Source organism: Lacerta agilis, chromosome 4, assembly GCF_009819535.1.
Source record: "Lacerta agilis isolate rLacAgi1 chromosome 4, rLacAgi1.pri, whole genome shotgun sequence".
NCBI lineage: Eukaryota > Metazoa > Chordata > Lepidosauria > Squamata > Lacertidae > Lacerta > Lacerta agilis.
The window spans coordinates 56,076,444-56,101,183 of record NC_046315.1 but is presented as its reverse complement, the minus strand read 5'-3'; the positions used below and the strand labels follow the sequence as shown (position 1 = coordinate 56,101,183).

Sequence of the window (24,740 nt, the reverse complement as noted above, 5' to 3'; positions counted from 1 at the left end):
GCAGTAATCAGGTATTCAAAATACTTTATTAGTTTGGGTGGAAGGTGGTGTTGCATGCACCAAACCTCTTGAAAAGTTTATGAAGACTATGAATTCTGAAAAGTCAATCAAATGTATGTGGTTGGATTTGAGCTGTTTGGCTTGTCTTGGGCTTGTGTATGCAGAATTTATTTTGGAGCTAAACATGGAAATTATACCTATGTATACAAAGACCATGGTTGTAGCAATAATTTGTATATGAGAGAAATGCAGTGGGCTTGGATCCAGAGCTTGTGCACCTCTGGATTGAAGCCCCTAACTTTTAAAAATAAGCAATTAGGAAATTAAACAATGTGTGCTAAGTTAAAATTGCTTGAGATGTGAATTTTTCTAGTAGATGAAGAAAATTGTACAGCGAAAATTGTATCTATAATTATATAAAGGAATTACGGCAGAGTTTGGTAATCCTACAAACAATTATAAAGAAGCTCAAATAAGCAACAGTAATCTCTAAGGCTTCTATGTTGACTAATAACTAGAATAAGATTTATGAAACATTTATTTGGCTATAGCACATGGCTATCAATAGTAATGACAACTGTAATGCTGGATTTCTTTTCAGTCCACTTTAGCTTTTGGATTGTTTTTACTTCATCAGTAAGTACCACTGGGGGGAGCTAGCTAGATGTTCTCTTAACCATCAGGAGCTTGCTTCTCTGACTACTAAGAAAAGAGCTGTCAAAATAGCGCATAAATTATGAAGGATCTTGCTTGTTGGTGTTTATTTTGGTTACTAACATTTGTTGTGAAATGATTACACAAGTCAGATTTTTACCTCCTTGCAAATGTATTTTTCCTGGAATATTTTTGGTTTATTATTGCATTGAGAAATATTAAAAAGATATATAAATTAAAAATTGATAAGAAACCTGTAGCTTTGCAGATACTGCTGGACTTGAACTCTCATCATCCCTTGCCATTAACCCTGCTGGCATGGGCTAATGGGATCTGGAGTTGAATAATACCTAGAAAAACACAGGTGCTTTAGTGAGATGTGAATGAGTCTTGTTTTAGGCTCCTATGCTCCCCCACCCATCCTCACGTGTGTCTAGGAAGAATATTTTGGAATTGTTAACTTCTGCTTTTGGTTAACAGCAGTTTGTTGTATGTTCTTGCCTGTCAAACATTATTAGCATTAACTTCAGTTAATTTCAAACCAACTAACTTCAATGGTTTCTGAAGCTGGCTTGTTTAAACTAACCATAGTTAACGATAACAACAGTTCCAGGTCCAGATGACATAGCAAGACGTTAACCAGAAGCAAAAGTATCCAAACCATAGCTGTCAAGTTTCGGATTTGAAAATAAGGGATCAGCAGTCTCACCTATCCCGGGGACAGTCACATGTCAGTGGTGGGCGGAGCCAGAAGCAAAAGTGGGCGGAGCAGCAATGTAAATTCCAGCGGGCTCGGGCTCGGAGCGCAGCAAAGAGGAGGGCAGCCATGTGCTCCGTGCGATGGAGCCCCATCGTCTTCTTGTCTGATCCCATCAAAACAGGACAGGAAGCAGCAGCTGCTCAAAGGCAGCCAGGCTCCGCCCGCCAGCTAACCCTATTGGCCGGCTGAGGGGCTCGGCGGCAACAGATAGGGGCTGATGCAGGGGGAGGAATACACCCCCCTGTAAGCACGGGAAACAGCTCCCACTTGCTTTGAGGGCTGAGGCTTTTCTCTCCAAGTAGGCGAGGTCTTCCCACCCAGTCCCTGCCCAGCAGGGGAGGAGCTGCTTCCATTAAAAACAGGAAATTTAAGGGAAATAAAAAATAAGGGAGAGCAGTGGGAAACTGCTTGAAATAAGGGAGAATCCCGGGGAAAACGGGATACTTGACAGCACTGATCCAAACGCCAATTCCAGACTCTGGAATGAGCAGAGGGAAGGGCCTGAGCTTAGGTGGAGGCTAAGCTGGTTCACATCATTAAACTCGGGGGGGGGGGAGGGTCTCTTTTTAGTCCCAAGGGCCACATTTCCTCTTGTATAACTTTATAGGGTAAAGTGGTTGTGACCAGAGGAAAAAGTGGACCAGGCCAGAGAGAAGAAATTAGGCAGGCCAATGGATGTGATGTTTATTTTTGTATGGTACCCTGTTTTCTAGCCATGCAAAAGTCATAAGCTTCCACAGACACATGTCTCCATCCTCCATCTAGGAAAGCAAGAAGCATCCTCCAAGCTCAAGGGCAGATTCCAGACAGGCACAAACACTTGAAGATAATGTGTAGCAGGGCTGGTGAGGGGTAAGTCTTGAGGAGAGGCATGTGGACCAAATAGGGACTCCTGGTTGGCCACATTCAACACCAATCCCAGTTTCCCATCCCTGTTGTACATTATAGTCTAGCCTGATGTCCAAATGCAGACATGGTCCAAATGAGGGCATCTTTCACATAAAAATTATAAAAAGAATGTGTAACAGTTTAGAGTTGTATAATTTCAGTAGCTAGCAGATGTGGGCTATCTACTAAATGTTAGCAGTAGATTTGCCTTAGAGTGTTCTGGTAACTAAAATGTACAATAATTATCCACAACATATTGTTTTGGAATCTGCTATGTGGCTGACTTTAGCTTGCTCTACACCAGTGGTGGCCAAACTCGGCCCTCAAGCTGTTTTGGGACTACAATTCCCACCATCCCTGACCACTGGTCCTGTTAGCTAGGGATGATGGGAGTTGTAGTCCAAAAACAACTGAACGGCCAAGTTTGGCCACCATTGCTCTACACTATTACTACTAGCCATATATTGTCTTAAGTAATTGCCTTGAAAGCTCACTGGGTAAGATTCAGCGAATGGCCAGGGAGATCCATTCGGTCACTGCAAGCATTTCTGCTTGCCTGATAGAATGATTACCCTCCTCCTTCCTGCAAGAGGATTCTTCTAGAGCAGATTTGGGAGCCAGGAGAAGGGGGAAGCCACATTGCTTTAGCAAGAGTCCTTGCACTGGGTTCTGCTAGTGGAATGAATTACAGTAGTCGAAACTGGGCCTGTGTAAATAAAAGAGATTGCATAACTAAATCACTTTTCTTTGATTAACCCATTTCCCAAGACTGACACAGGAATCGCTCTAAAAGTATTATTTTTAAATCCTAAATGCAAGATGATTGAGTTGAAACTTGCAAACAGAGTTTGTTTATGAGATCAGAACACAATGAATATTCTGTGTTTTTAAGTGAGTTGTAATAATGTGCATGTGCTCAAAATCATGTAACGCACGTTAGTGGCAGCAGTAGGGGAAGTTGTTGTTCCCTGTTCTTCCCACCACAGTGCTCACTTCCTTTCCTTTATAGAAGAAGGGAAGTGGTTGTCATAGTGATAAGGAGGAAACCCATTGGAATTATCTCTTTTTACAGACTAGCAGATTTACAAGATTATAAGATTTTCTGAGAAGTCCCCCAAACCATTTTAGTTTGAACAGGCCTGTCACAAAGGTCTGCACAGACCCTGCTGTCTCTTAAAATTGCTTTTAGACGACAGACCTTATTTCTCCAAGAGATCTCCCGCCCTTTTGAATTCACAAGTGAGGGGCACAGATGCTAAATCAATTGTCTGTCAGGAGGTGGAGGGAAAAACATTCCTCCAGTTTTCACCTTTCAATGTTAACAATGTACTAAGTGTTACCTGGTGTATGTTTGTTGTAGCAGGCACCAGGATCCTTTCCAATTGGATGGTTTCTCCATGTGGAGACTTATGCTGTTATATAATGTTGTTGTTGATGATGATGTTAGGTAGAAATCTGTTTTATTCTTTTAGTTCATTATATCTTACTGGGAAAAGTAGCAAAAAGAAAGTTCTCATGTCACTGTGGCTTGGATCTGTTTTTGGATGTGTTTGAAAAGTAAGAATGCATTTTTTTAAAAAATGGAAGTGACTGGAGGAGGAAAAAACAGACAGTGATGTACTCTTATCACTGCACTGCTCTCCTGGAAGCAGTTGCAACTCACAACAGGCAAGAGGGCAACCTGCAAACTCTTTTAACACAGATTAGTTACACCATGAAACTTTTTACTCATTCTATTTTTGTATAGTTATGGTGATTGAAAGAAGGTGAAGTGGTAGATTCTCCAGTTCTTGAAATTCTTGAAATTCGTTCTGTAGTAATTGTGAATGATTGAGTTCAGAACTATAGACTACTTGGATTAATTCATATGTAGCATGTGGCTTTAACTGATTTACAAAGTGTTTGTTGGCTTGGCTGACTCCAAATTTTAGTGGGCCTTTTCCTAGGTCTTCCCTGCTGTGAGTGTACCTGACTGCAGCACTGGGTGGCTTAGCACTGCCATTTTAAAATTTCCAAAAATGCTCTGGAGGTGCATGATATCTCAGAATATTGTGGGAAATGGCAAAATGTAGCTGCTCAGTGGAGGCCTAGCAGCTGCTCAAGGGTACAAGGTGTTGAGCTGGGCCCGATCGCCTGGAATATTTGTTACATACAGTCATACTTGGGGTTACGGCCGCTTCAGGTTGTGTGATTTTGGGTTGCGCACCGCACTGGACCCGGAAGTACTGAAACTGGTTACTTCCAGGTTTTGGCACTAAATTGCGCTTTGTGCATGCGCAGAAGCACCGAATCACGACCCGCACGTGTGCAGACGCAGCGCTGCAGGTTGCGAACGCTGCGGGTTGCGAATGTGCCTCCCGCATGGATTACGTTCGCAACCCGAATGTCCACTGTATAGCTTTAGTGGTTAGAACGGTGATTCTTAATTCATGATTATTTTTTATACTGGAACATTCTTATGGACAGCTGAATTAATATTTTATGCCAGTTGAGTAGATCTGCGTTTAGTTGTAACCCATAACATACTTAAACTACTGGACTGTGCTGTTTAAAAGTAATTCCTTTCATCCTTTAAATAAAACTATTTTCTATTTAGATGTGGCTTCACAAATTGTGCAGACCAATTCCAAGCATTAAAAAACGACCAGTAATAATGGAGTTGCCAGTAAGCAAGTGAACATGATGCTTCAACCAGTGGATAAATAAATACTTTTCAAGAAAGAAAATTCAATATTCATTTGATTTAAATTGTAGTTAAAAGCCAGTTTTTAGATTAATTTACCTAATTCAACTTGATGCAGCATTAATTCTATTCCTTCTTGTCTGAAATGTGTACAGTATATTTTATTCAGTATTCTAATTTGATTGGTTTTTATGGTCATCACTCACCAATGTGTTACATACTATATCTAATTGTCATATGCCACCTTAAAAATGAGAATGCCAGAACAGGGCGGTCTTGAAGCACATCTGTAGCAAAAATGAAGAACTTGCGGCCCTTCAGATGTTCTTGTAGACGCCCAACTCATCCACTCCAGCAAGCATGGCCAGTAATCAGAAATGTTAGGAGTTGTCCAGTCTTTGGAGGGCAACAGGTTAGCCACTCCTAGTCTAGAAAATGCTCAGGTTCTGGGAGATAGGAGTTGCAGTCACTGAAGAGATACTGAGATCAACTCTTTGCACCCTTTTAACTTGTAGTCAGAATACCTATGGTAAATTTAAGGGATTTCTAAGCATGATTGAATGTAAACTATTACCTTACTACCAAAATGCTGGCAATAAGATTTCATGTAGGTGATTTTCTGTATCATTTGAGATAGATTTATTTCAAAAAGGGTTAGGGTGAATTAAGGATGAAATCATAACCACAACTGGTACAGAACTGAGCATGGCATAGTTTTTTTCAAATGCACTCTTGTAGCAGAATGCCCTTTTTGCTGCATAGACTGCTGTTGTTGGAATTGTATTTTCTTCATGCCTGAAGAAGACTTGCTATTCTGAGGGAAGAGATAAGCGACTGGTCAGATAAGTCTGGCAGTATAAGAAAACAACTGGGTCACAGGAACTACTTTATTGCTTAAACTCTATTACCCTCATAGTTTGGCTCCCAAAGGCTTACTAAATTGCTTAGGCCAGTGGTTCCTAATTATTAAGTACTGAGGACCCCCTGTTTTTCAAAAGCCAGGCCATGGACCTCCTACATTTTAAAATGTTAATTATCTCTCTGGTATTTTTTGTTATGTGAATGGTGCTATAGCTCCACTGAGTGGGTTGCATGGACTCCCTGCGGTCCACGGACTCTCAACTGGGAACCACTGGCTTAGGCCATTTGTGATTCTGAGTTGGATTTATGTGTGGGGCAGGAAGTTCCTTAAATTGGGCTGTTCGTATTTGCATGTTCAAAAAAGTTTAAAACAAAATTAAATGTTTGAATGTATCTCTTTCAGGTTATGCAATGGTCTCTGCAAGATGGCTTGTTCTTGAGTTGGAGCTTTTTAAAACAGACATATGCTGGTACTTCAACTTTATTAAGCGGACTATAAGTTTTTCTCTCTCAACAACTACATAAGCAGACAAAATTGCAAAAATCTGCCCTGTTTCGAGTATGACAGCCACGACCCGTGGCTCTCCAGTAGGAGGGAATGACAGCCAGGGCCAGGCTCCTGATGGACAGTCCCAGCCTCCTCTCCAGCAGAATCAGGTAAGGTGGATATTCATATAAGTAATCAAAAATTAGATATTTTTGAGCAAATGTTGCAATTGATAACACTAATTAACCTTAATTTTGCAACAATACACTTCAGTTCTACTTTCCACATTAAATACATTCCAGTGAAGTTATTCTGGGCATCTCTTGTTTACAAACCCCGTGCATGGTGAGCTCTTTGAATATTTGTCTTAAAAATTAAGATCCTCTAAATCAAGATATTTTGGCTGGCCTTGTTAATTAAACATTTTTTGACACTATAACTGTATCCCTCTCCCAGGAGGTGTATGCTTTTGGCCCTGATCTTGTGTAGTCCCCTCTGTAATACAGCATGAGGTTGGGTACAGTCACCCTATAGCTCTGAGCTTTGGAGGTACATAGGGAGTTAATGTGATCTTTGCTGCAAAAACAAGCCCATTTCTTCAGCTTGGAGAGGGGAGGGGGGATTCCCTGCTCTTGTGCTAGGTTTCTGAGTCCCTCAGAAACTCAGGTATGATTACTGTTCCCAGGTCTGGATCAAGTTTAGAGGGGAAATGGCTGCGACTGGTTATTTTAACAGTTGCCTTCTGAGATGCACTAAGAAGTGTCAGCACCTGGCTGCACTGGGGTGTGCCAGTTTGCCACTGCACTTTGAAGTGTAAAACAACCCCCAAGCTTTCTTTCCAATCTTAGGGCTGTGAAGAAGGCAAGGATCATCCTCACAGTAATGCTAGACTTCTGAGGTCTCTGAACTGCTATTCCACTGCATAAAAAACTCCTGTTTTTCTTGCCATATGAGTGAAATGTCACATTCTATAGTAGAATAAAATTGCAATTGATAAAGGAATCATTGTTGAAGTGAATTGTAATAGTTATTAAGCTTTATTTACATAGACAAGGTTTCCATGGCTTCTGCTGGATGCACTAGGTTTTGTACAGTTAACTTCATTTATAGCAGGTGAACTGCTGAGGTTTACAGTAGCCTTGTAAATTCACAAAAGCTGCTTGCCCCCATACACAACTATTTGTAGCAGATAAGCATAGTAAATGAGAGAGAATACACAAACTCTTCCATGCCTGATTGCACACAAGTGTTTACGTGTGTTCTTAAGTTGCTACAAGCAAGCAGATGAGTGACAGCTTGTATGTATTAATTGCATATACTAGAGGCTATTGCTTAAATTGCTGCTTTTATTAAACAAATTCTTGTTTGGGTGTATACTCTGTTCATCTGGCTCAGGAAAATATAGTTGTTTAAAACCATTCTGAGAAGATCAAGTAATTAGATTGGGATTTCTCAGAAACTGCTGCAAAAAAATGGTTTTGCTTGCTGCACTTGAGATTTTATTTTTTGCACACATGGTGAACAAAACTGGTTTTATTTGAGGCTTGTTCTGATGATAATGTTACATGTTCACACATGCTTCCTCTATGCACAGTGAGAACAGGAGTGAGTTCAGAGCTCTTGCACTCTTGCTGCATGAACATAATCACATCAGTGCCTTGGAGATCTTGCGCCAGCTCACATCCTCCAATGGAAGTAATCTCCCCCAACACTTTCTGTTGATCATTCTATCCCAATATTGCTGCTCCAAACTTGCTTTTGCTGTTCTTTCATTGTTCTCAGCATTTTGGCAGTCAGTACAAAATGTAAGATGTTTCTCATCCAAGCAAGATAGACTTATTTATCAAGGAGATGTTGCTACCAAATATAGTGCAGCATTGAAAGCTAGAGGTGCAGTTCTCCTAATGAGCCCTGTCATTACAAGAACTTCAGTTTGCACAATAGGTCTTTCCCCTCTTCCCCTTACCCATGTGCCTCCATGCACCCCTGAAATTAACTCTGGGAGGGTCAGGAGAAGTGCCAGAGCAGCACAGGTAAGGGGGAGAGGTATCATTCTGTATAGTAAGCTGAAATGTTTACACAGGTGGAACAATTGGGAAAACTTAATGTTGAATTCCATGGTTGGTGTTTGCACAATGTTGTGAATGTGTTGTCTCCAATGAGGAGAAGATTGTCGAAGTGTTAATGGCTGAAGTGCTTTTTCTCCTTTTGTAAGAGCAGCCTACAGCTCAGTAAAGAACTATAGAACATACAGAAACAGTTGACTTAGATTAAAATTGTGTAAATATTGCCAAGGAAACATGCAGGCAACTGGAATAGATTTTCACTGGTGCTGTTCTCAGTAGCAAATAGAGCAGGGCTAGTCAGCGTTCTTTTCTCCAGATATTTGGGATTCCATTGGCCATGCTAGCTGGGCTGATTGGAGCTGTAGTCCAAAACCTCTGGAAGACACCGTGTTTGCTATCCCTGAGAATAGAACTTGGTGGAAAGTGGCTTTTTTCTTCATCATGCTTGGAATGTAAAGTGCTTGCCCTACAGGAGGACTCAGAGGGCACCTGATTGAGACTTGAGTTTTATAGGTTTCTTTTTTTTTTTATAAAGATTTTATTATTTTCCATTAAAACAAAGAAAAACATAGCATAAACATAAACATAAACACCATAAAAACACAATACATAAACACAATAAAAACAATAACAATATAAACGAACGTAAAGAAAAACATATACTAACCTTAACCAACACTTATCTTTGTAATTTACTTATTGCATTCTTCTCTATTCAGGGGACTTCCCCTGTTCCCTCCACTGTCTTCTAAATCGTATATATGTTATAGGTAGCTTTATATCTTATTCCATTAACATTTACCATATTTCTTGATGCACTTAGCTTTACTTAATCAAATATAAATCATAACTTAAACATAAAAATCTTAAAATACTTTTTTAACCATTAAATCATTCATACAAAAAATTTCTTCTAAACAGTTTTAACTAACATAACCCTGCTAAAGCCAATCTTCTGCTTAATTCTGCTCAAATGTTCAATTTTACAGATTTAACTAAATAGTCTTTAAATTTTTTCCAATCCTGCGACACCTTCTCCTCCCTCTGGTCTCGGATTCTGGCGGTCAGTTCTGCGAGTTCCATGTAGTCCATCAGCTTCATCTGCCATTCTTCCACTGTTGGGATCTCTTCACCTTTCCAGGTTCTTGCCAATAAGATTCTAGCCGCTGTTGTGGCATACATAAAAAATACTCTGTCCTGACTGGGTATCTCTTCATTGGTCATGCTCAAGAGAAATGCCTCTGGTTTCTTACTAAAGGTAATTTTCATTACCTTTTTAAGCTCATTATATATCTTATCCCAGAAAGCATTTACCCCTGGACACGACCACCACATATGAAAAAAGGTACCTTTCGCATGTTTACATTTCCAGCACACATCTGACATTTTAGTATTCATCTTAGCTATCTTAACTGGTGTCAGATACCATCTGTATATCATTTTCATTATGTTTTCTCTTAAACTGTTACAAGCAGTAAAATTGATACCTTTCTGCCACAATCTCTCCCAGTCATCCATCATAATATTATGTCCCACATCTTTCGCCCAATCTATCATTGTCGATTTAACCAATTCATCTTTCGTATGCCACTCTAGCAATAAATTATACATCTTTATAGGTTTCAGGCGGCTGTGGGTGTTGCTTATGTTATTCGTGCATTACTTTGCACAGAGGCGTTGAACTCATTACATTTGCAGTAGTGTGTGATAGACCAGTGTGAACTCACCAGTGCTCCCTGCACAGGCCCAAACTTGCTGCTGTCCTGCCTTGTCACAGCCTCATCCAGGGAAGTAGCAGTGATGCTGGTGTCAAGAGGTTGAGTCTGCAGCTCTACCCACCACACATGGCAGCTACCGAGTCAGAATTATGACCTAGAACAGGCATAGGCAACCTTCGGCTCTCCAGATGTTTTGGCCTACAACTCCCATGATCCCTAGCTAACAGGACCAGTGGTCAGGGATGATGGGAATTGTAGTCCGAAACATCTGGAGAGCCGAAGGTTGCTGACCCCTGACCTAGAAGAAGGAGGACCATATCAAATCTTCTGTTTTGCTATTGGAGGGGGTTGTGATTTAGAAAAGCCATTAAATTTAGTACATGGGGAAAAAGAAATTTGCAGTTGTATGTTGAAAACTAAAAACACAAACGTAGTACAAATGTGATTAAAATGAAAGTGTGAAATAACTGTCCTGTGCAGCATAAAGATGAAGAAAGAGATACATTTACCCTTGAAAGGTTGGGGGGGCTCTGCCCTTTGAATGTTATTAGAAGGAGACATTTAAACTTGATTAAACTTTATGATGACTCCATAATTTTTAAAAATATATTGCAATATGGTTTACATAACTATGTATTTTCTAATTCAGACTTCTTCCCCTGATTCTTCAAATGAGAATTCCCCAGCTACACCCCCTGATGAACAGGGTCAAGGTGATGCTCCACCACAGCTTGAAGATGAGGAGCCTGCATTTCCACACACTGACCTGGCCAAATTGGATGACATGATTAACAGGTATTTTATATATAGGCCTTACACAGTTTTTCATAATTAAAGCAGGATGTGCTTATAAGTTGTTTAATTAGCAGATTTTTTCCTGTAGGATTAAAAAAATATAAACCCAAAATGCTTAATACACAAAAGAACTGCAAGGAAATGAGAGTGGCAGATTTTTCAGGAAGCGTGTTAATTTGTCACTCAAATTATTTCATCTTTTCCAGATGAAATACATTGAAGGGGGAAAGTTAGATTTCATATCAAATTGAAGTATTATAAATAAATTTATCAAGTAGCACCTTAGAGACCAGCTGTAAGGTTCTCAATTAGTTGCTCATGAGTAAGCAGCCAGAATTCTGCTGTTTCCTTTAAGGTTTTTATTGTGCAAACTATAGTGCAGAGCTAAAAAGTTCATGTCTGTATCAAGCGGTGTCAGGATCCGGGAATGGTCCCTTCCGGTTCTGACCCCAACAAAAGAGCTTAGGGATACGAAAACCCTGCCTCCCATCTTTTCGTTTCACCCCACGCCGCCTTTGGGGCGACGGAAGTTGCGCACCCCCTGTATCGCCCACTGAACTGTGAGTGCTGGGTCTCTCGTGCATCCCCCTGAGAGACCTGCCCCTCCTTGCTGGATGCCTCACCACTCCTCCTGCTGCTAGAGGAGGTACTGCTGGCAAGGTGGGACTGGGGATCTCTGTAACATCCTGAGAGCCCTTGCACCACTCTGCGCTGAGTCGGGGATAGTTCCCTGACACCAACTGAGTATGTTCTGGGTATAAGCTTTCATGTGCATGCACACTTCTTCAGATACACACGAAAACTTGACAATCGTGCGTGCACATGAAAGCTTGACAATCTAAGGTGGTACTTGACATTAAAAAAAATTTTTTTTGACTACATCAGACCAACACGGGTACCTACCTGAATCTGAAATATTATATTCTAATGTTTTCTTAGACCTCGATGGGTTGTTCCTGTATTGCCTAAAGGGGAGTTAGAAGTTCTTCTAGAAGCTGCTATTGAGCTTAGTAAAAAAGGTAAGTTGAAAAATTAAACTTTTAAGAACAATGGATATAGCACCTCATTGACCTACATTGTTATCCGTTATTTAGAATTGCTAGCTTTACTAACTACTTGAATGTGTATACAGGGAGATAAAGAAATAAATAGATTCAAGCCAGGAAATGGGAGAGAGCTGGAGAGTCCTCATGGCTTGCAAGGGACCCTTCCTGGTGCCTGAAGAGGACTTCATTGGGGACAGAGGAATCCCCAAAGAGACGGGCGGCGCAGCAGGGTTTTGTTTAGGCTGCTAGGCTTAGCAACTGATGTGTGCTGTAGTGCAGCTGCTGCCACTTTTCTGTGCATCCTCCAGCTGGCCCCAGAACTTCAACTCCAGTTGAAGAGAGAGTTGTGGGAAGAGAGAGCTGGAGAGCAGGAAAAAACGGGCATTTAGAGGCTTTTTAGAGGATTCTCCACACATATGGATTTTTGTTTATGTGCACGTGGGCCTGGAACACAATCCCCGTGCAACTGGGGGAACGCCCATAGTGTTCAATGAAATGAATAAATAGGTCAGTTTAGAAGTATGTTTTCTTTTGGTTTGGTGGAGAACTTTCATTTGTATATCTAAACAGCATTTTAGTAGTTGAAGAATTCTTAAAACAAAATAAAAAATTCTTTCCAGTAGCACCTTAGAGACCAACTAAGTTTGTTCTAGGTATGAGCTTTCGTGTGCATGCACACTTCTTCAGATACACTGAAATGTGCATGCACACGAAAGCTCATACCTAGAACAAACTTAGTTGGTCTCTAAGATGCTACTGGAAAGAATTTTTTATTTTGTTTTGACTATGGCAGACCAACACGGCTACCCACCCGTAACTGAAGAATTCTTGTACATAGTGGCTGAGAGTGAGCTATGACTTGGGAAGTCCATGGGTTACAATTTAAACTCAGTAGGCAGTATTGGGCAAGCGGCTTGCTCTTGTTTGCATTTGGGAAGATGATGATAGTGATCCATCTTGTAGGAATTTTACAGATTATGAAAAGATAATTGGATTTTTACAGTTTTTAGTTTAAATCATTTGTGTTTCTACAGGTGGAAGATTTGAAGTATTTCTAAAGAATTAACACAGGAGAAAGTGCTCAACTAATAGAATCAATGTTAGGAGTCAGTTTCAGGTCTAATTTGCCTTCAGATCCATTGCAAGTTGGAGACGGGCAGGTTGACTGGGGGCTGACTGGTAGAGGGAGTTACGCAAAAGCAAGATTGCAAGGTTGAGAGGAAATAAATGATAAGGATCATAAAAATGATACTTCTTTTCGCTATTGCAAACTTCTTGATAGGGATTTCCTAGCTTCTGGGCATTTAATGTCTGCAGTGTAGTGTTTTCTGCAACCTTGAAGGCTAGGAACATGCATAGAAAAATAATCAACAGTAGTTAAACTATTGCATGGATATAGAGTCTGCAGTGTTGTTAAGAAAATTTAACTTATCTTTTATGCAGTTTAGTTAAAGTATAATAGGTATTAAATGTATTAAACAACTTTCTTTTGAAGCATTTTCTGAATGTTTTACTGTTGGTAATTTAGTAGTTAGTGTATGACACCAAGTAAACTTAATTCTTTGATTATCTCTTTTTACGCAGGCCTTGATGTTAAAAGTGAAGCATGTCAGCGATTTTTTCGAGATGGGTTAACAATCTCTTTCACAAAAATCCTTACAGATGAGGCAGTGAGTGGCTGGAAATTTGAGATTCATGTAAGTTTGTTTTAGTCAGCCATTCATGTATCTTATGATGTCAACAGCTTCAGTATGGTAAAAACTGGTTAATTACCTGTGACACTTGTGAAAACTGTTGTGTTACTTTTACTATATAATTCCTGTAGCTTTAATTTGTATGGTTTGAAATAATTTCATGCAACAAAGGTTTATAGAATTTTCTTTACTCCGATAAGGAATTTCACTATCAAGCAAGTTTATATAAAGTATTTTTTTCTTAATAGAGATGTATCATTAACAACACTCACCGCCTAGTTGAACTCTGTGTGGCGAAGCTGGCCCAAGATTGGTTTCCTCTTCTTGAACTTCTTGCAATGGCCTTAAATCCTCATTGCAAATTCCATCTTTACAATGGTACACGTCCCTCTGAAACTGTTCCTGCTGGAGTTCAGCTGGCTGAAGATGAACTTTATGCTCGTCCTCCAGACCCGCGGTCACCAAAGGTATGTTGATTTGAAATTTTGAACCAGCAGTGATCATTCTCACTTAAGACAAGACATTTCTGGACAGTTGTTTTCTGGGGTACTGGTTTGCCTCTTCGGTTTTTGCTAAGTTGGAAAAGTAAGAACCAGGTGAAGCAGAAACTGTACTCTCTCCCTGCTTCCTAGAGCATTCTTAATCAAGTCATAAAAGCAGTAGACACATAAACACATGCTATAGCCTGCATTGTGCACAAATCAGAACTAGGTATCATCTTAAATATTCATCTTAAAATGAATTCTCTTCACTATTTTCTTTCAGACTTCACCATGGTTATTTATTAGATCTGCTGTGAAATGTACCTTGGCTAATGCTAAACATGCTTCTGCCTTAACCAGGATTTGTAAACTTAGTATCATTAGCCTTAATGTACAGTCGTACCTTGGAAGTGGAATGGAATCCGTTCCAAAAGTCCGTTCGACTTCCAAAATGTTCGAAAACCAAAGCGCGGATTCTGATTGGCTGCAGGAAGCTCCTACAGCCAATCAGAAGCCGTGAAAGCCTTGTCGGACGTTCAGCTTCCAAAAATAGTTCGCAAACCAGAACAGTCACTTTTAGGTTTGCGGCGTTCACGAGACAAAATGTTCAACAACTGTGGAAAACCAATAAAATCTTTGTAAAAAACAACAACAAAATGTTCAACAACTAAGTTGTTCGAAAACCAAGGTACAACTGTAGTTGCAAATGTATCAAAACACAGCCAAAAAAGATGGAGTTAAAATTTGTGAAAGTTGCTAACTTCATTGTAGTGTATAAATTGGTATGTTTGTTTCAAGGCTAACTCTCTTGGAGCCTCAAGGTGTTGGGAAGTCTCAGTTCACATGACTGGAACTTCAAAAGGAGGTCAATATAGCTTTTGGCTGAGGCCTGTTATGATGATCTCCGTATACTAAAACTGTCCCCCACACCCCATTAATCTGTATTCGCTTCTGGTTTCTAACCTAAAAGGAAATCTTGTATTAATTATGTCAGAAGATAACAGATTACTGTGCATAATACCTGTCTTTTATAATAGTTTAATACTGAATTGCTGGTGTTATCACAACTTGTAAAATATTTTGAAATTATTAACAGTACACGAGAGGATAATCATGGTTAAAGGAGTATATTTACTTCTAATTGTGACCAAAAGTAGGACTTTGTAATGTAAATATGTGTTGGTAGAATGAAATGTAAAGCAGGAAAAATTGTTTTTCAGGGTTGGCTAGTAGATCTCATCAACAAGTTTGGCACATTAAATGGGTTTCAGATCTTACACGATCGTTTTATGAGCGGATCAGCATTGAATGTTCAGATTATTGCAGCTCTCATCAAGTAAGTCCTTTTTCTATGTATCAACTGAATAACAGTATCCCTTGAGTTAGTTTCTCGCTCATCACTGGCTGTACCACAAGAGCGCTGTTGTGTATATGTGCGTGTGTGTGGCAGGATTGACAAAAATCTGATGCCCCAGCTTGTGCAAGCGAGCATTAAGTCTGAATAATAGATTCAGAAGTCTTCTGGTTTCTTCAGTAGTGCATGAGAATGGATGTGCTGCAGTTTTTATTATTTTTGCGAAGTATATATACCCTCTAGTGTGATTTATTGTTAGAAGTTCAGAGCTTTTTTGAAAGGGAAGAAGAGGATGAAAACAGTATACTACTTCCTTTGCAAATTCTAACCTAGGCACATTCTGTTTAGCTTGATTGCAAAAAGAGCCAATTGGTTCAAAAATAGATACTTCGTCATTTAGGGTTTGCAGTCTAGGAGCAAAGATTTATAAAACTACCTTAATTACCATACAGATAAGCTTTAAACCTTACACACTTTCAGTAAACCTTAATTTTTCTTCTTCGCTTTGATCTAGCAAGCTCAGTTTTTGGGCAGGTGACCTTAATTAGGAACTATAATGTATGGGAAATTATGGCAATGAGACTGATGAAAGCCAAGGTTTGTTGTGAGGTTTCAGAGTTTCCCCAGTAGCAGTTTGCTGTTGGAATTGAATGCTGAAACTTTGGTGAGCTACGTCTGTTCCTGGTGGAGGACCACCACTTCATTTGACCTTTCTACACCCTGTGTTGTTTCTTTTGTGGAAAATTTGGCTCATCTGGATTGTAATGAGTTGGGGGCAAGAGGATATTACATATACAGTAGGGAGTTGCATCTGGGTATTTTGCAGTATTGTATGTATAAGGCCTAAGGTACCTTACCCCCAGTGCTCTTGGAAGAGTGATACATACAAACTCAGCCAGAGCCATTTTGCTAGCAGTTCAGCTCTTTGTAGAGAACTTTTATCTTGAATAGTATGGAAGTAGTCAAGATCTGGGATGAAATTATTGGTGTTGAGATACATCAATATCTTTTTTCAGTTATTGACATCCACTATTTACACTCACAAAGGCCCTTGGAACAATGTCATGAGATGTCATCCTGGCAGGGGCTTCTGGGGCAGAATGGGAGTCCAAGTGGGGAGAGGGGCACTAATTTTCCAACAGTAGCCTCTGTCAGTTTGACACTTTGTTACCATAGACCAGGCATCCCCAACCTTCGGCCCTCCAGATGTTTTGAGACTACAGTTCCCATCATCCCTGACCACTGGTCCTGCTAGCTGGGGATCATGGGAGTTGTAGACCAAAAACATCTGGAGGGGCAAGTTTGAAGAAGCCTGCCATAAAGCATTGCTTCAGTGGGTAGAGGGGACATGGTGGCCACCAGGAGGAGCTCCACTCTTAGTGGTGTTTTGGGGGTATCCAATTCACATATTGCCCCTCAAAAATACCCGGAAACCACAACATTCATCATCTGCTAATAGGATTGCAAAATGTGGGGAGGGATAATATTTTGGCTGGTAATCATGAACTTGCTGGTTTATACAAAATTTTAGTAAATACTGATTCCCCTTAATAATTCTTTAAGCCTTTTATACTGTTTTTTTCTCTCTCCAGACCATTTGGACAGTGCTATGAGTTTCTAACACTGCATACAGTGAAGAAATACTTCCTTCCAATTATAGAAATGGTTCCACAGTTTTTAGAAAACTTAACAGATGATGAACTGAAAAAAGAAGCCAAGAATGAAGCCAAAAATGATGCTTTGTCAATGATAATCAAATCTCTAAAGAACTTAGCCTCAAGAGTTCCAGGGCAAGAGGAAACTGTAAAAAACCTAGAAATATTTAGACTAAAAATGATACTTAGGTAAGGCCTTTATTTTATTTTATGACTACAGTGTTTTCTATGTTTGGTATCCGATTCTGCTTCCCTTATACACACATTTTTCCACAGGTTGTTGCAAATTTCATCGTTTAATGGAAAAATGAATGCACTAAATGAAGTTAACAAGGTGATATCTAGTGTGTCATATTACACTCATCGGCATGGCAATCCTGAAGAGGAGGAATGGCTTACAGCAGAAAGAATGGCAGTAAGTTCTTTGAATTATATCATTGTATCCGTTCAAAGCATTTGTCTGCCTTTCTTTCCAGGAGATGTTTTCCTTAACTTTGATTTTGATTTTATTATTTTACCTTGTTTTGTTGTCTATGGACACAAAGTAGCTTATGAGATTAAAACAATAAGACATTAAAATGTAAGTAACAATCAGAATGAAAACATACAGTATTTGATTAAACCAAACTCAAAACTACCCACCAAAAAGCTCAGCATATGGTAAAAATCCAAGAACCAAAGACTTTGTGTAACAAAACCATTTCCAGTAAGGTATCTAAACCAAGGGTGGGGAACCTGTGGCACTTCAAATATAGTTGGACTTCAACTTTCCTCAGCCAGCATGGGAAATGGTCAAGGATTATGGGACCTGTCAACAGCATCAGGAACACCACAAGTGTGAAAAAGGGAAGGATTCCACATTCTTAGGGCAACTACTGAAAAAGCCATGTCATAAATACCCCAGCGGAGCTAAGACTTTTCTCAGCATGTCCTGTGTACTTTCTACTCTATGCTCAAATTTAGTGGGGTTGATGGTGGAAGCTTTAATTTTAATGTGGCACGAGTTTGGGGGTAGAGAATTTGTGACCTTCCAGATGTTCTTGGACTCCAACGTCCCATCAGCCCCCAGCTAGTATGACCAATGATCAGCAGTGGTTGAGAGTTGTAATCCCACAACATCATGTTATAGCGGCTGGAAATGGTTAGGCCAAGGTGCAGAAATGGAAGGGAAGCACTGGGAAAATGAGAAAATAACAGATATTGTGAGTTGTACTATCAGCGCTTCTGGAAGTTGCTCTGTTTGCCTTTTGTTTAACTCAAATAGATAACCAGGTGTACTCCAACTCCCATCAACTGCAGCCAGCCAATGGCCAGGGGTTGATGGGAATTGTAGTCCAACATTTGCAGGGCCATAAGCATCTCCCTTTTGACGGTTCTGTGAAATGGCTTTTGATGCTTCTGCCAAATAGCTGGCTCTTGGCATTACTTTTAGTATCTGCTTACATGCCTATATAGTATATTGTGCCTGAATAGTGTAATATGTGGAATTCACAGTAGATAACATTGCTTATGAATAAGATAAACTGGTGGTCAGAGTTGGACCCCCTGTTCCATATGGTTACAAAAATAAGTTTGACTCTTTCATCTTTTGGGCATGTTTATAATGTGCTGCTTGCTGTCATCTGAAATTTTCTTTACCTTCTTAAATTTAGGAGTGGATTCAACAGAATAATATCTTATCGATTGTGTTAAGGGATAGTCTACATCAACCTCAGTATGTAGAAAAATTAGAGAAAATTCTTCGTTTTGTCATCAAAGAAAAGGCCCTCACCTTGCAAGACCTTGACAACATTTGGGCTGCACAGGTAGGGACTAAACAACTGTCACCTCGAGTGAGAGCAGTTTATTTTGAATTACTTATCATGCATGAGTTGGAGTTGCTTATATTTTGTGATACGGAAGTTAAACATTGTAGGTTTTGCCTTTTGATCAACCCCTGTTTCCATTCCCTATGGCATAAACACATATAACTGAAACAATTGCATATTCTTTGATTTATCCTGCCTTTCCTTTCTCTGTTTTGTGAATGGTAAGCTCCTTGGAGCAGGAATTTATCACCTTGTTGCTCTGTGAAGTGCCATGCACACTGAGAATGCTATATAAATATTATTATTATTATTATTATTATTATTATTATTATTATTAAGTTAAATTTGTTTAGTAGATTGAGCTGACAATGTGATCATAGTGCTAATTGCCTGCTTTTTCAAACTTGGCTAGTTAAGTTCTATTAATGTTTTGGAACATGAAGATTTAAGCCTAGTGTTGCTGTTGCTCTAAGTCAGTTGCAATTCTAAAGTGTAATTTTTAAAAAAAGCTTACCGTAAATGTTCAGAAGCAAATGTGTGTTAGAAATATGAAGGAGCATCAACTATTGGCTGTAGCTTTCTTTGGGAAATGTAATGATCTGTAAACTGATCATCTAGCCTCTTTATATAGAGTATCGATTATGTAAATAAAAATCCAAAAGGGTTTTAAAGAATAGTAATTGAAAAAGTCAAGAGAGCAAGAGATAAGTGCAGTTTAAAGTCTGAGGTATTATATAAGCTATCTTTTCCAACCTGCCATAGAAAAATGAGAACAGGATGAAAACAGTGATGGTTTTACAAGCATTGTTCTAAGGTCACTGTAAGTGCAGGTCAATTCCACTTAGTAGGATAACATGCGGGGAAATGGCTGTAATAGAAATTCTAAGTCTCAGAAAAATAAAGACAATCCTGTCTTGTGTAGAGATAGCAGTAAATGGTGTTAACACTTTCTTATCAAGGCAGGAAAACATGAAGCCATTGTGAAGAATGTACATGACCTCCTTGCAAAACTGGCCTGGGATTTCTCTCCTGAACAACTTGACCACCTATTTGATTGTTTCAAGGTAAGCGTACATATTAATCTGCTGTTATTAATTGGAGCAAGGGACAGCCTCAGGGTCAACAGTGGGAGTTGCTGGTAATGAAGGGACTTGAGCCCTTTAGCCTATCCCTAAAGGGGATTTTACTATCACTGGACTTGGGGATAAGCTAAGCTCCTCCAGAGTCCTGAGTTTTTTGTACTTCAACTTTACTGAATTGGGAGGAGCAAATGTTATGTTTCGGCATGTGGAAAAGCAGTCTCTCAGTGCTTAGTGTGCATATTTTAGTGGGTGGAAGATTAATTTTCAAAGGATGAAGGGGGTCAAGAAACCGTATTTACTGACCAGTCCTCTCTGGGATGTTTTGGCTTATAGTAAAATTGAGGGCTTCTGGGAGAATGCAACAAGGAAGTCTTTGTTTGAGCAGCAGTTTCGCCATCAACCAACAGATGGCGCTGAATTCCTATAACGATAGATATATGTGCACACAGATATCCCCTTCGCACTCATGATCAATGCTGCTTTTTCACCCTTTCATTATAGTAGAATTCAGGGCCATCCAATGAAGCTAATGTTGGAAGATTCTAGATGGGCACTTATTTCACTTAAGGCATAAACAACAGAATTCACTCCTAGAAGGTGTAGAGATGACCACCAATTTGGATGATTTTAAAAGAGGATTAGGCAAATTCATGGCGGATGAGGCCATCAGTAGCTGCTAGCCATGGAGGCTATGTATGGCATCCATTCTTGGAGACAGTACACTTTTGAATACCTGTTGCTGGTATTCACAAGTGCAGATTGTGCTCATCTACTGTGTGTGAACTTCCCATAGTCTGTTTGGTCACTTAGAAGTTGATACTGGTGTTGGTGGGACTTTGGCCTGATTCAGTAGGGCAATTCTTAACAATCTTGGGTAACAAAGCAAATTTTGCTTGGTTTCTGCTATTCTGCTGAAGCAGGTTCATGGATTTATTTTGAATGGGAGAAGAAGAGGCCTTTTCTGTCTGGATTCCTATTATTTCCTGTTACTGTGAAATGCAGCCACTGAACAATTAATATTATTACTGATTACAAATCCATTCAAGTGAAGTATTTGAAAATGATCTAAAAATAGCTTAATTCTTCCAGTTTTTGGTAAGCTACTCAGCGCTGACATCCTAATCGGTGTTACTGGAAAGAACAGTAGAATTACTATCACATCTTATTTTGCATTTTAACAATATAACTTAATTCTAACACTTTTAGTATTTTGATTCACATACCTTTGATTTTTGGGCCACATTAAAATATTCTGGTGGTGTCCCTTTATTTTCTAGGCAAGTTGGACAAATGCAAGCAAAAAGCAGCGTGAAAAGCTACTTGAGTTAATTCGTCGTCTTGCAGAGGATGATAAAGATGGTGTGATGGCTCACAAAGTACTGAACCTTCTATGGAATTTAGCACATAGTGATGATGTTCCAGTTGATATCATGGACCAGGCTCTCAGTGCCCACATTAAAATCTTAGATTATAGTTGTTCTCAGGTAAATATATTCTGTTTGGTAGTCATTGACTTTGGGTTGGCTGACATTATGCTTGTGTGTTCCTACCTTTCTCTCTCCTTAACAGCAACTAGTTTGCTGTTAAATATGAAATGGTGGCCTTGCTGTTGAATCCTTTCAGACTAGGATTGCATCCCTGGTTTAGAGGGGTTATGAAAATCATAGTTTGGCAATTCAGATGTAACAAGAAATTATTTCTGGTGATGGAACTTATTGAAATTAGAGCATGTGATGAAGGGAACTTGTGAACACAAGGTTAATTCATGTATGTCCAATAATCCATAGTCCCATTGGTATTAACACTGGGATTTGATACTATAGTGGCTTTAAGACTGTTGTATTATTTTCACAAAAATAAAGGAAGAGGGTAGATATCAAAAAGCTCGTTTCAGATTATACTCCTAACCATAGTTTAGAGGCTTATGAGCAAGCTATGGGCTGGCATATGTCTTCCCTCCCTTTCAGCTTCACTTTGTCTTCCTCCCTTTGGATTAAACGAGAACTTGCCATGGTGTCCATATTATTTATGTATTGAATTTGTACCCAGCCCTCCTCTTCAAAAGGATACCAGGGCAGCAGACACCAAAGGGATAAAAACAAATGATATTAGATGTTGCAGGGGAGGGTTGGTCATTGTCCTGTTTTGCTGTGTATGTGATGAAGGAGACCCATATTGGGCTGAAGGTCCCTCCTTTGCTTCTACCTGTGCTATTTTGAGTTTGTTGGTTAACTTCTCTAGTAGGGTGTTTTCTAACCTAATGATTCAGTTCCAAAGTATTTAAACTAAGGAGCCAGAAATGGACAAACCACTTTAAAATTACTTAATTGTTGCAAGCTAAAATAAAAATATTTGTTTTTTTAAGGATCGAGATACACAAAAAATACAATGGATAGATCGTTTTATAGAAGAGCTTCGCACAAATGATAAATGGGTCATTCCTGCATTGAAACAAATTAGGGAAATTTGTAGTTTGTTTGGTGAAGCACCACAAAACTTGAGGTGAGACTTTAATATAAACTTTTCATTTCTTTAATGTGTTGGGCTAGAAAAGGGTACACAGTTCACATAATCCATTAGTGTTGCTGAAATATATTGGGAAATATTAATATATTTCATGGATGCAATTCCATTTGAGATGGTTGCTGATTACCCAAATGGATGGGTTGGGTAACTTCTCTAATCACGTGATGGAGGCAGGAGAGCAAAGAACTCTGGGAAGCAAGCTCAGTCGCCTCATTTTTTTCTCTCCTGCCTGACGATCAGATCATTTCCCCCTGGTTCTCACTGGTCATTCCTTTCAGTTAAATTGGCTTATGGCCTTCGTAAAGCTGAAGCCTATAGAAGCCAGAAAATTGGGAGTAACTCACTCCATTGTCTGAAGATGGAACTTGTTTCACACTGAATGCTGAAGACACGAACTCATGTCTTTACTGTTACCTTGGGGTGAGGGCACTGTTGCCCAATCACAATTATACTGAAACACTGGATTTTTTTCAGTGTTTTCTGTGGGAAGCTCTTGTCTTGGGGTAGGGGGAATAAAGACTTAAAGGGCAATCAGAAGCTTGGCAGTCTGCATGAGAATGTCAGTGCTATGGTTGAGAGAAGTTGAGACACAGAATTTTAATGCATTCATTGAAAATAAGAGAGAGAAAACTGGGGAGAACTAATTGGTCTGCTCAAGTCCCTGAACTCCTCTCATATCTAAGGGGATTAGGAGCCTTGGGAGGGAGTGTGCATAGTTTTGCAATATGGTAGCCATTTGGAATTGATGGTTTGAAACTCTCAGTAATAGGTCTTGTAACACTTTGATGTGTGTTTAAACTGCAGTCAAACTCAGCGAAGCCCCCATGTATTTTATCGCCATGACTTAATCAATCAACTTCAGCACAATCATGCTCTAGTAACTTTAGTTGCAGAAAATCTTTCAGCGTATATGGAAAGCATGAGACAGTATGCTAAAGGTGAGTTAAATTAAATTTTGTCTAGAACTACATTATGAGATATATTGCTATTTATTTATTTATTCCTTATATGCTGAAGGAAGTGGGAAAGTCACCTTCCGCCTAGATTCTACTTTAGGTATTTTTCCAGACTGTACATATTTATGCAAATAATTCAATGGTGGAGGTGGAGAGGGGCAGAATAAATTTATTGGCAAAGCTGCCAATTTTGTGTACATTTGTGTATTTTTACAATAGCTTTAAAATGTGCTGTGATTGAAAAATTGATATCTCCCAAATATGGTATCTAATATTGGGTAGCTTCTGATAATTTTCCAAAGTAATTTTGTTAAAGTAAATTGTTATTGGAATGTAAACTTTGCATATAGCTTTCAAATAGAAAAGACGTCACTAATATTAAATACCCTTTTAATAGATAAGACTGGATAAGAAACTTAAAAATGTATGTAATCCTAAGCACTTTCTTGGACATAATGGAACGTCCTTTAGAGAAAAACTGAAAAGGTTTTGCTGTTAGATTTTTTTTTAAAATGTATTATAATATCTTGTATTAAATTTTCAGAGCATGGAGAATACGATCCACAAACTGTAAGACCAGGGAGTAGATACAGTCATGTGCAAGAAGTCCAAGAACGTCTGAACTTCCTACGGTTGGTTTTAGTGATACTTGCTTTACATTGGGTCGTAACAAAATAAAAAATTAAAAAATTCCTTCCAGTAGCACCTTAGAGCATAGCTGTCAACTTTCTCCTTTTTTAAAGGGATATTCCCTTATTACGAATAGGATTCCTCGCAAGAAAAGGGAAAAGTTGACAGCCATGCCTTAGAGACCAACTAAGTTTGTTATTGGTATGAGCTTTCGTGTGCATGCACACTTCTTCAGATACTTTAAATTGGGTGTAAAAGTAGCAATCTATGCTGTTCAAAAAGCAAAAAATGAATGCCTGTTTTTGCTGTTGAGGACAGCTGATCTACAAAATGATATTTGTCTTGTGGCTGAATCTATTTCTAGACAAGGTCGCAGTAAGGCGCATGGCTAGAAACAAGTCCCTCTTGCATGCTCTTTAGTTCCAGATCTACCAGCTAGAATGCACAATCCCTTTATTTGTCTAATTCCCATGTCCCAGACAAAGACTCACTGGCTGCTTTCATTTATTCACATACCAGCTCTCTATTGCTCCTAGCGCAAGCGCTCATAATCTTTATTCTGACTAGTTGAGTTACTGCTTAATTGCTCTGCTGC

At 39.3% G+C, this 24,740-nt stretch overlaps 1 protein-coding gene across 1 annotated transcript in view; it reads left to right on the top strand.

Moving 5' to 3' along the window:
- The window catches only part of USP9X (ubiquitin specific peptidase 9 X-linked), a 71,263-nt gene that overhangs the window by 13,490 nt on the left and 33,033 nt on the right, over nucleotides 1–24,740 (top strand). Inside the window, exons 2-15 of the mRNA XM_033147157.1 lie at nucleotides 6,250–6,503; nucleotides 10,767–10,912; nucleotides 11,852–11,931; nucleotides 13,543–13,655; nucleotides 13,901–14,119; nucleotides 15,355–15,470; nucleotides 17,081–17,332; nucleotides 17,420–17,558; nucleotides 18,796–18,948; nucleotides 19,911–20,015; nucleotides 21,311–21,517; nucleotides 22,399–22,535; nucleotides 23,364–23,497; nucleotides 24,060–24,147. Coding sequence (XP_033003048.1) covers nucleotides 6,408–6,503; nucleotides 10,767–10,912; nucleotides 11,852–11,931; nucleotides 13,543–13,655; nucleotides 13,901–14,119; nucleotides 15,355–15,470; nucleotides 17,081–17,332; nucleotides 17,420–17,558; nucleotides 18,796–18,948; nucleotides 19,911–20,015; nucleotides 21,311–21,517; nucleotides 22,399–22,535; nucleotides 23,364–23,497; nucleotides 24,060–24,147 — 1,985 coding nt within the window. The 5' untranslated portion in view covers nucleotides 6,250–6,407. The remainder of the gene's footprint in view (nucleotides 1–6,249; nucleotides 6,504–10,766; nucleotides 10,913–11,851; nucleotides 11,932–13,542; nucleotides 13,656–13,900; nucleotides 14,120–15,354; nucleotides 15,471–17,080; nucleotides 17,333–17,419; nucleotides 17,559–18,795; nucleotides 18,949–19,910; nucleotides 20,016–21,310; nucleotides 21,518–22,398; nucleotides 22,536–23,363; nucleotides 23,498–24,059; nucleotides 24,148–24,740) is intronic.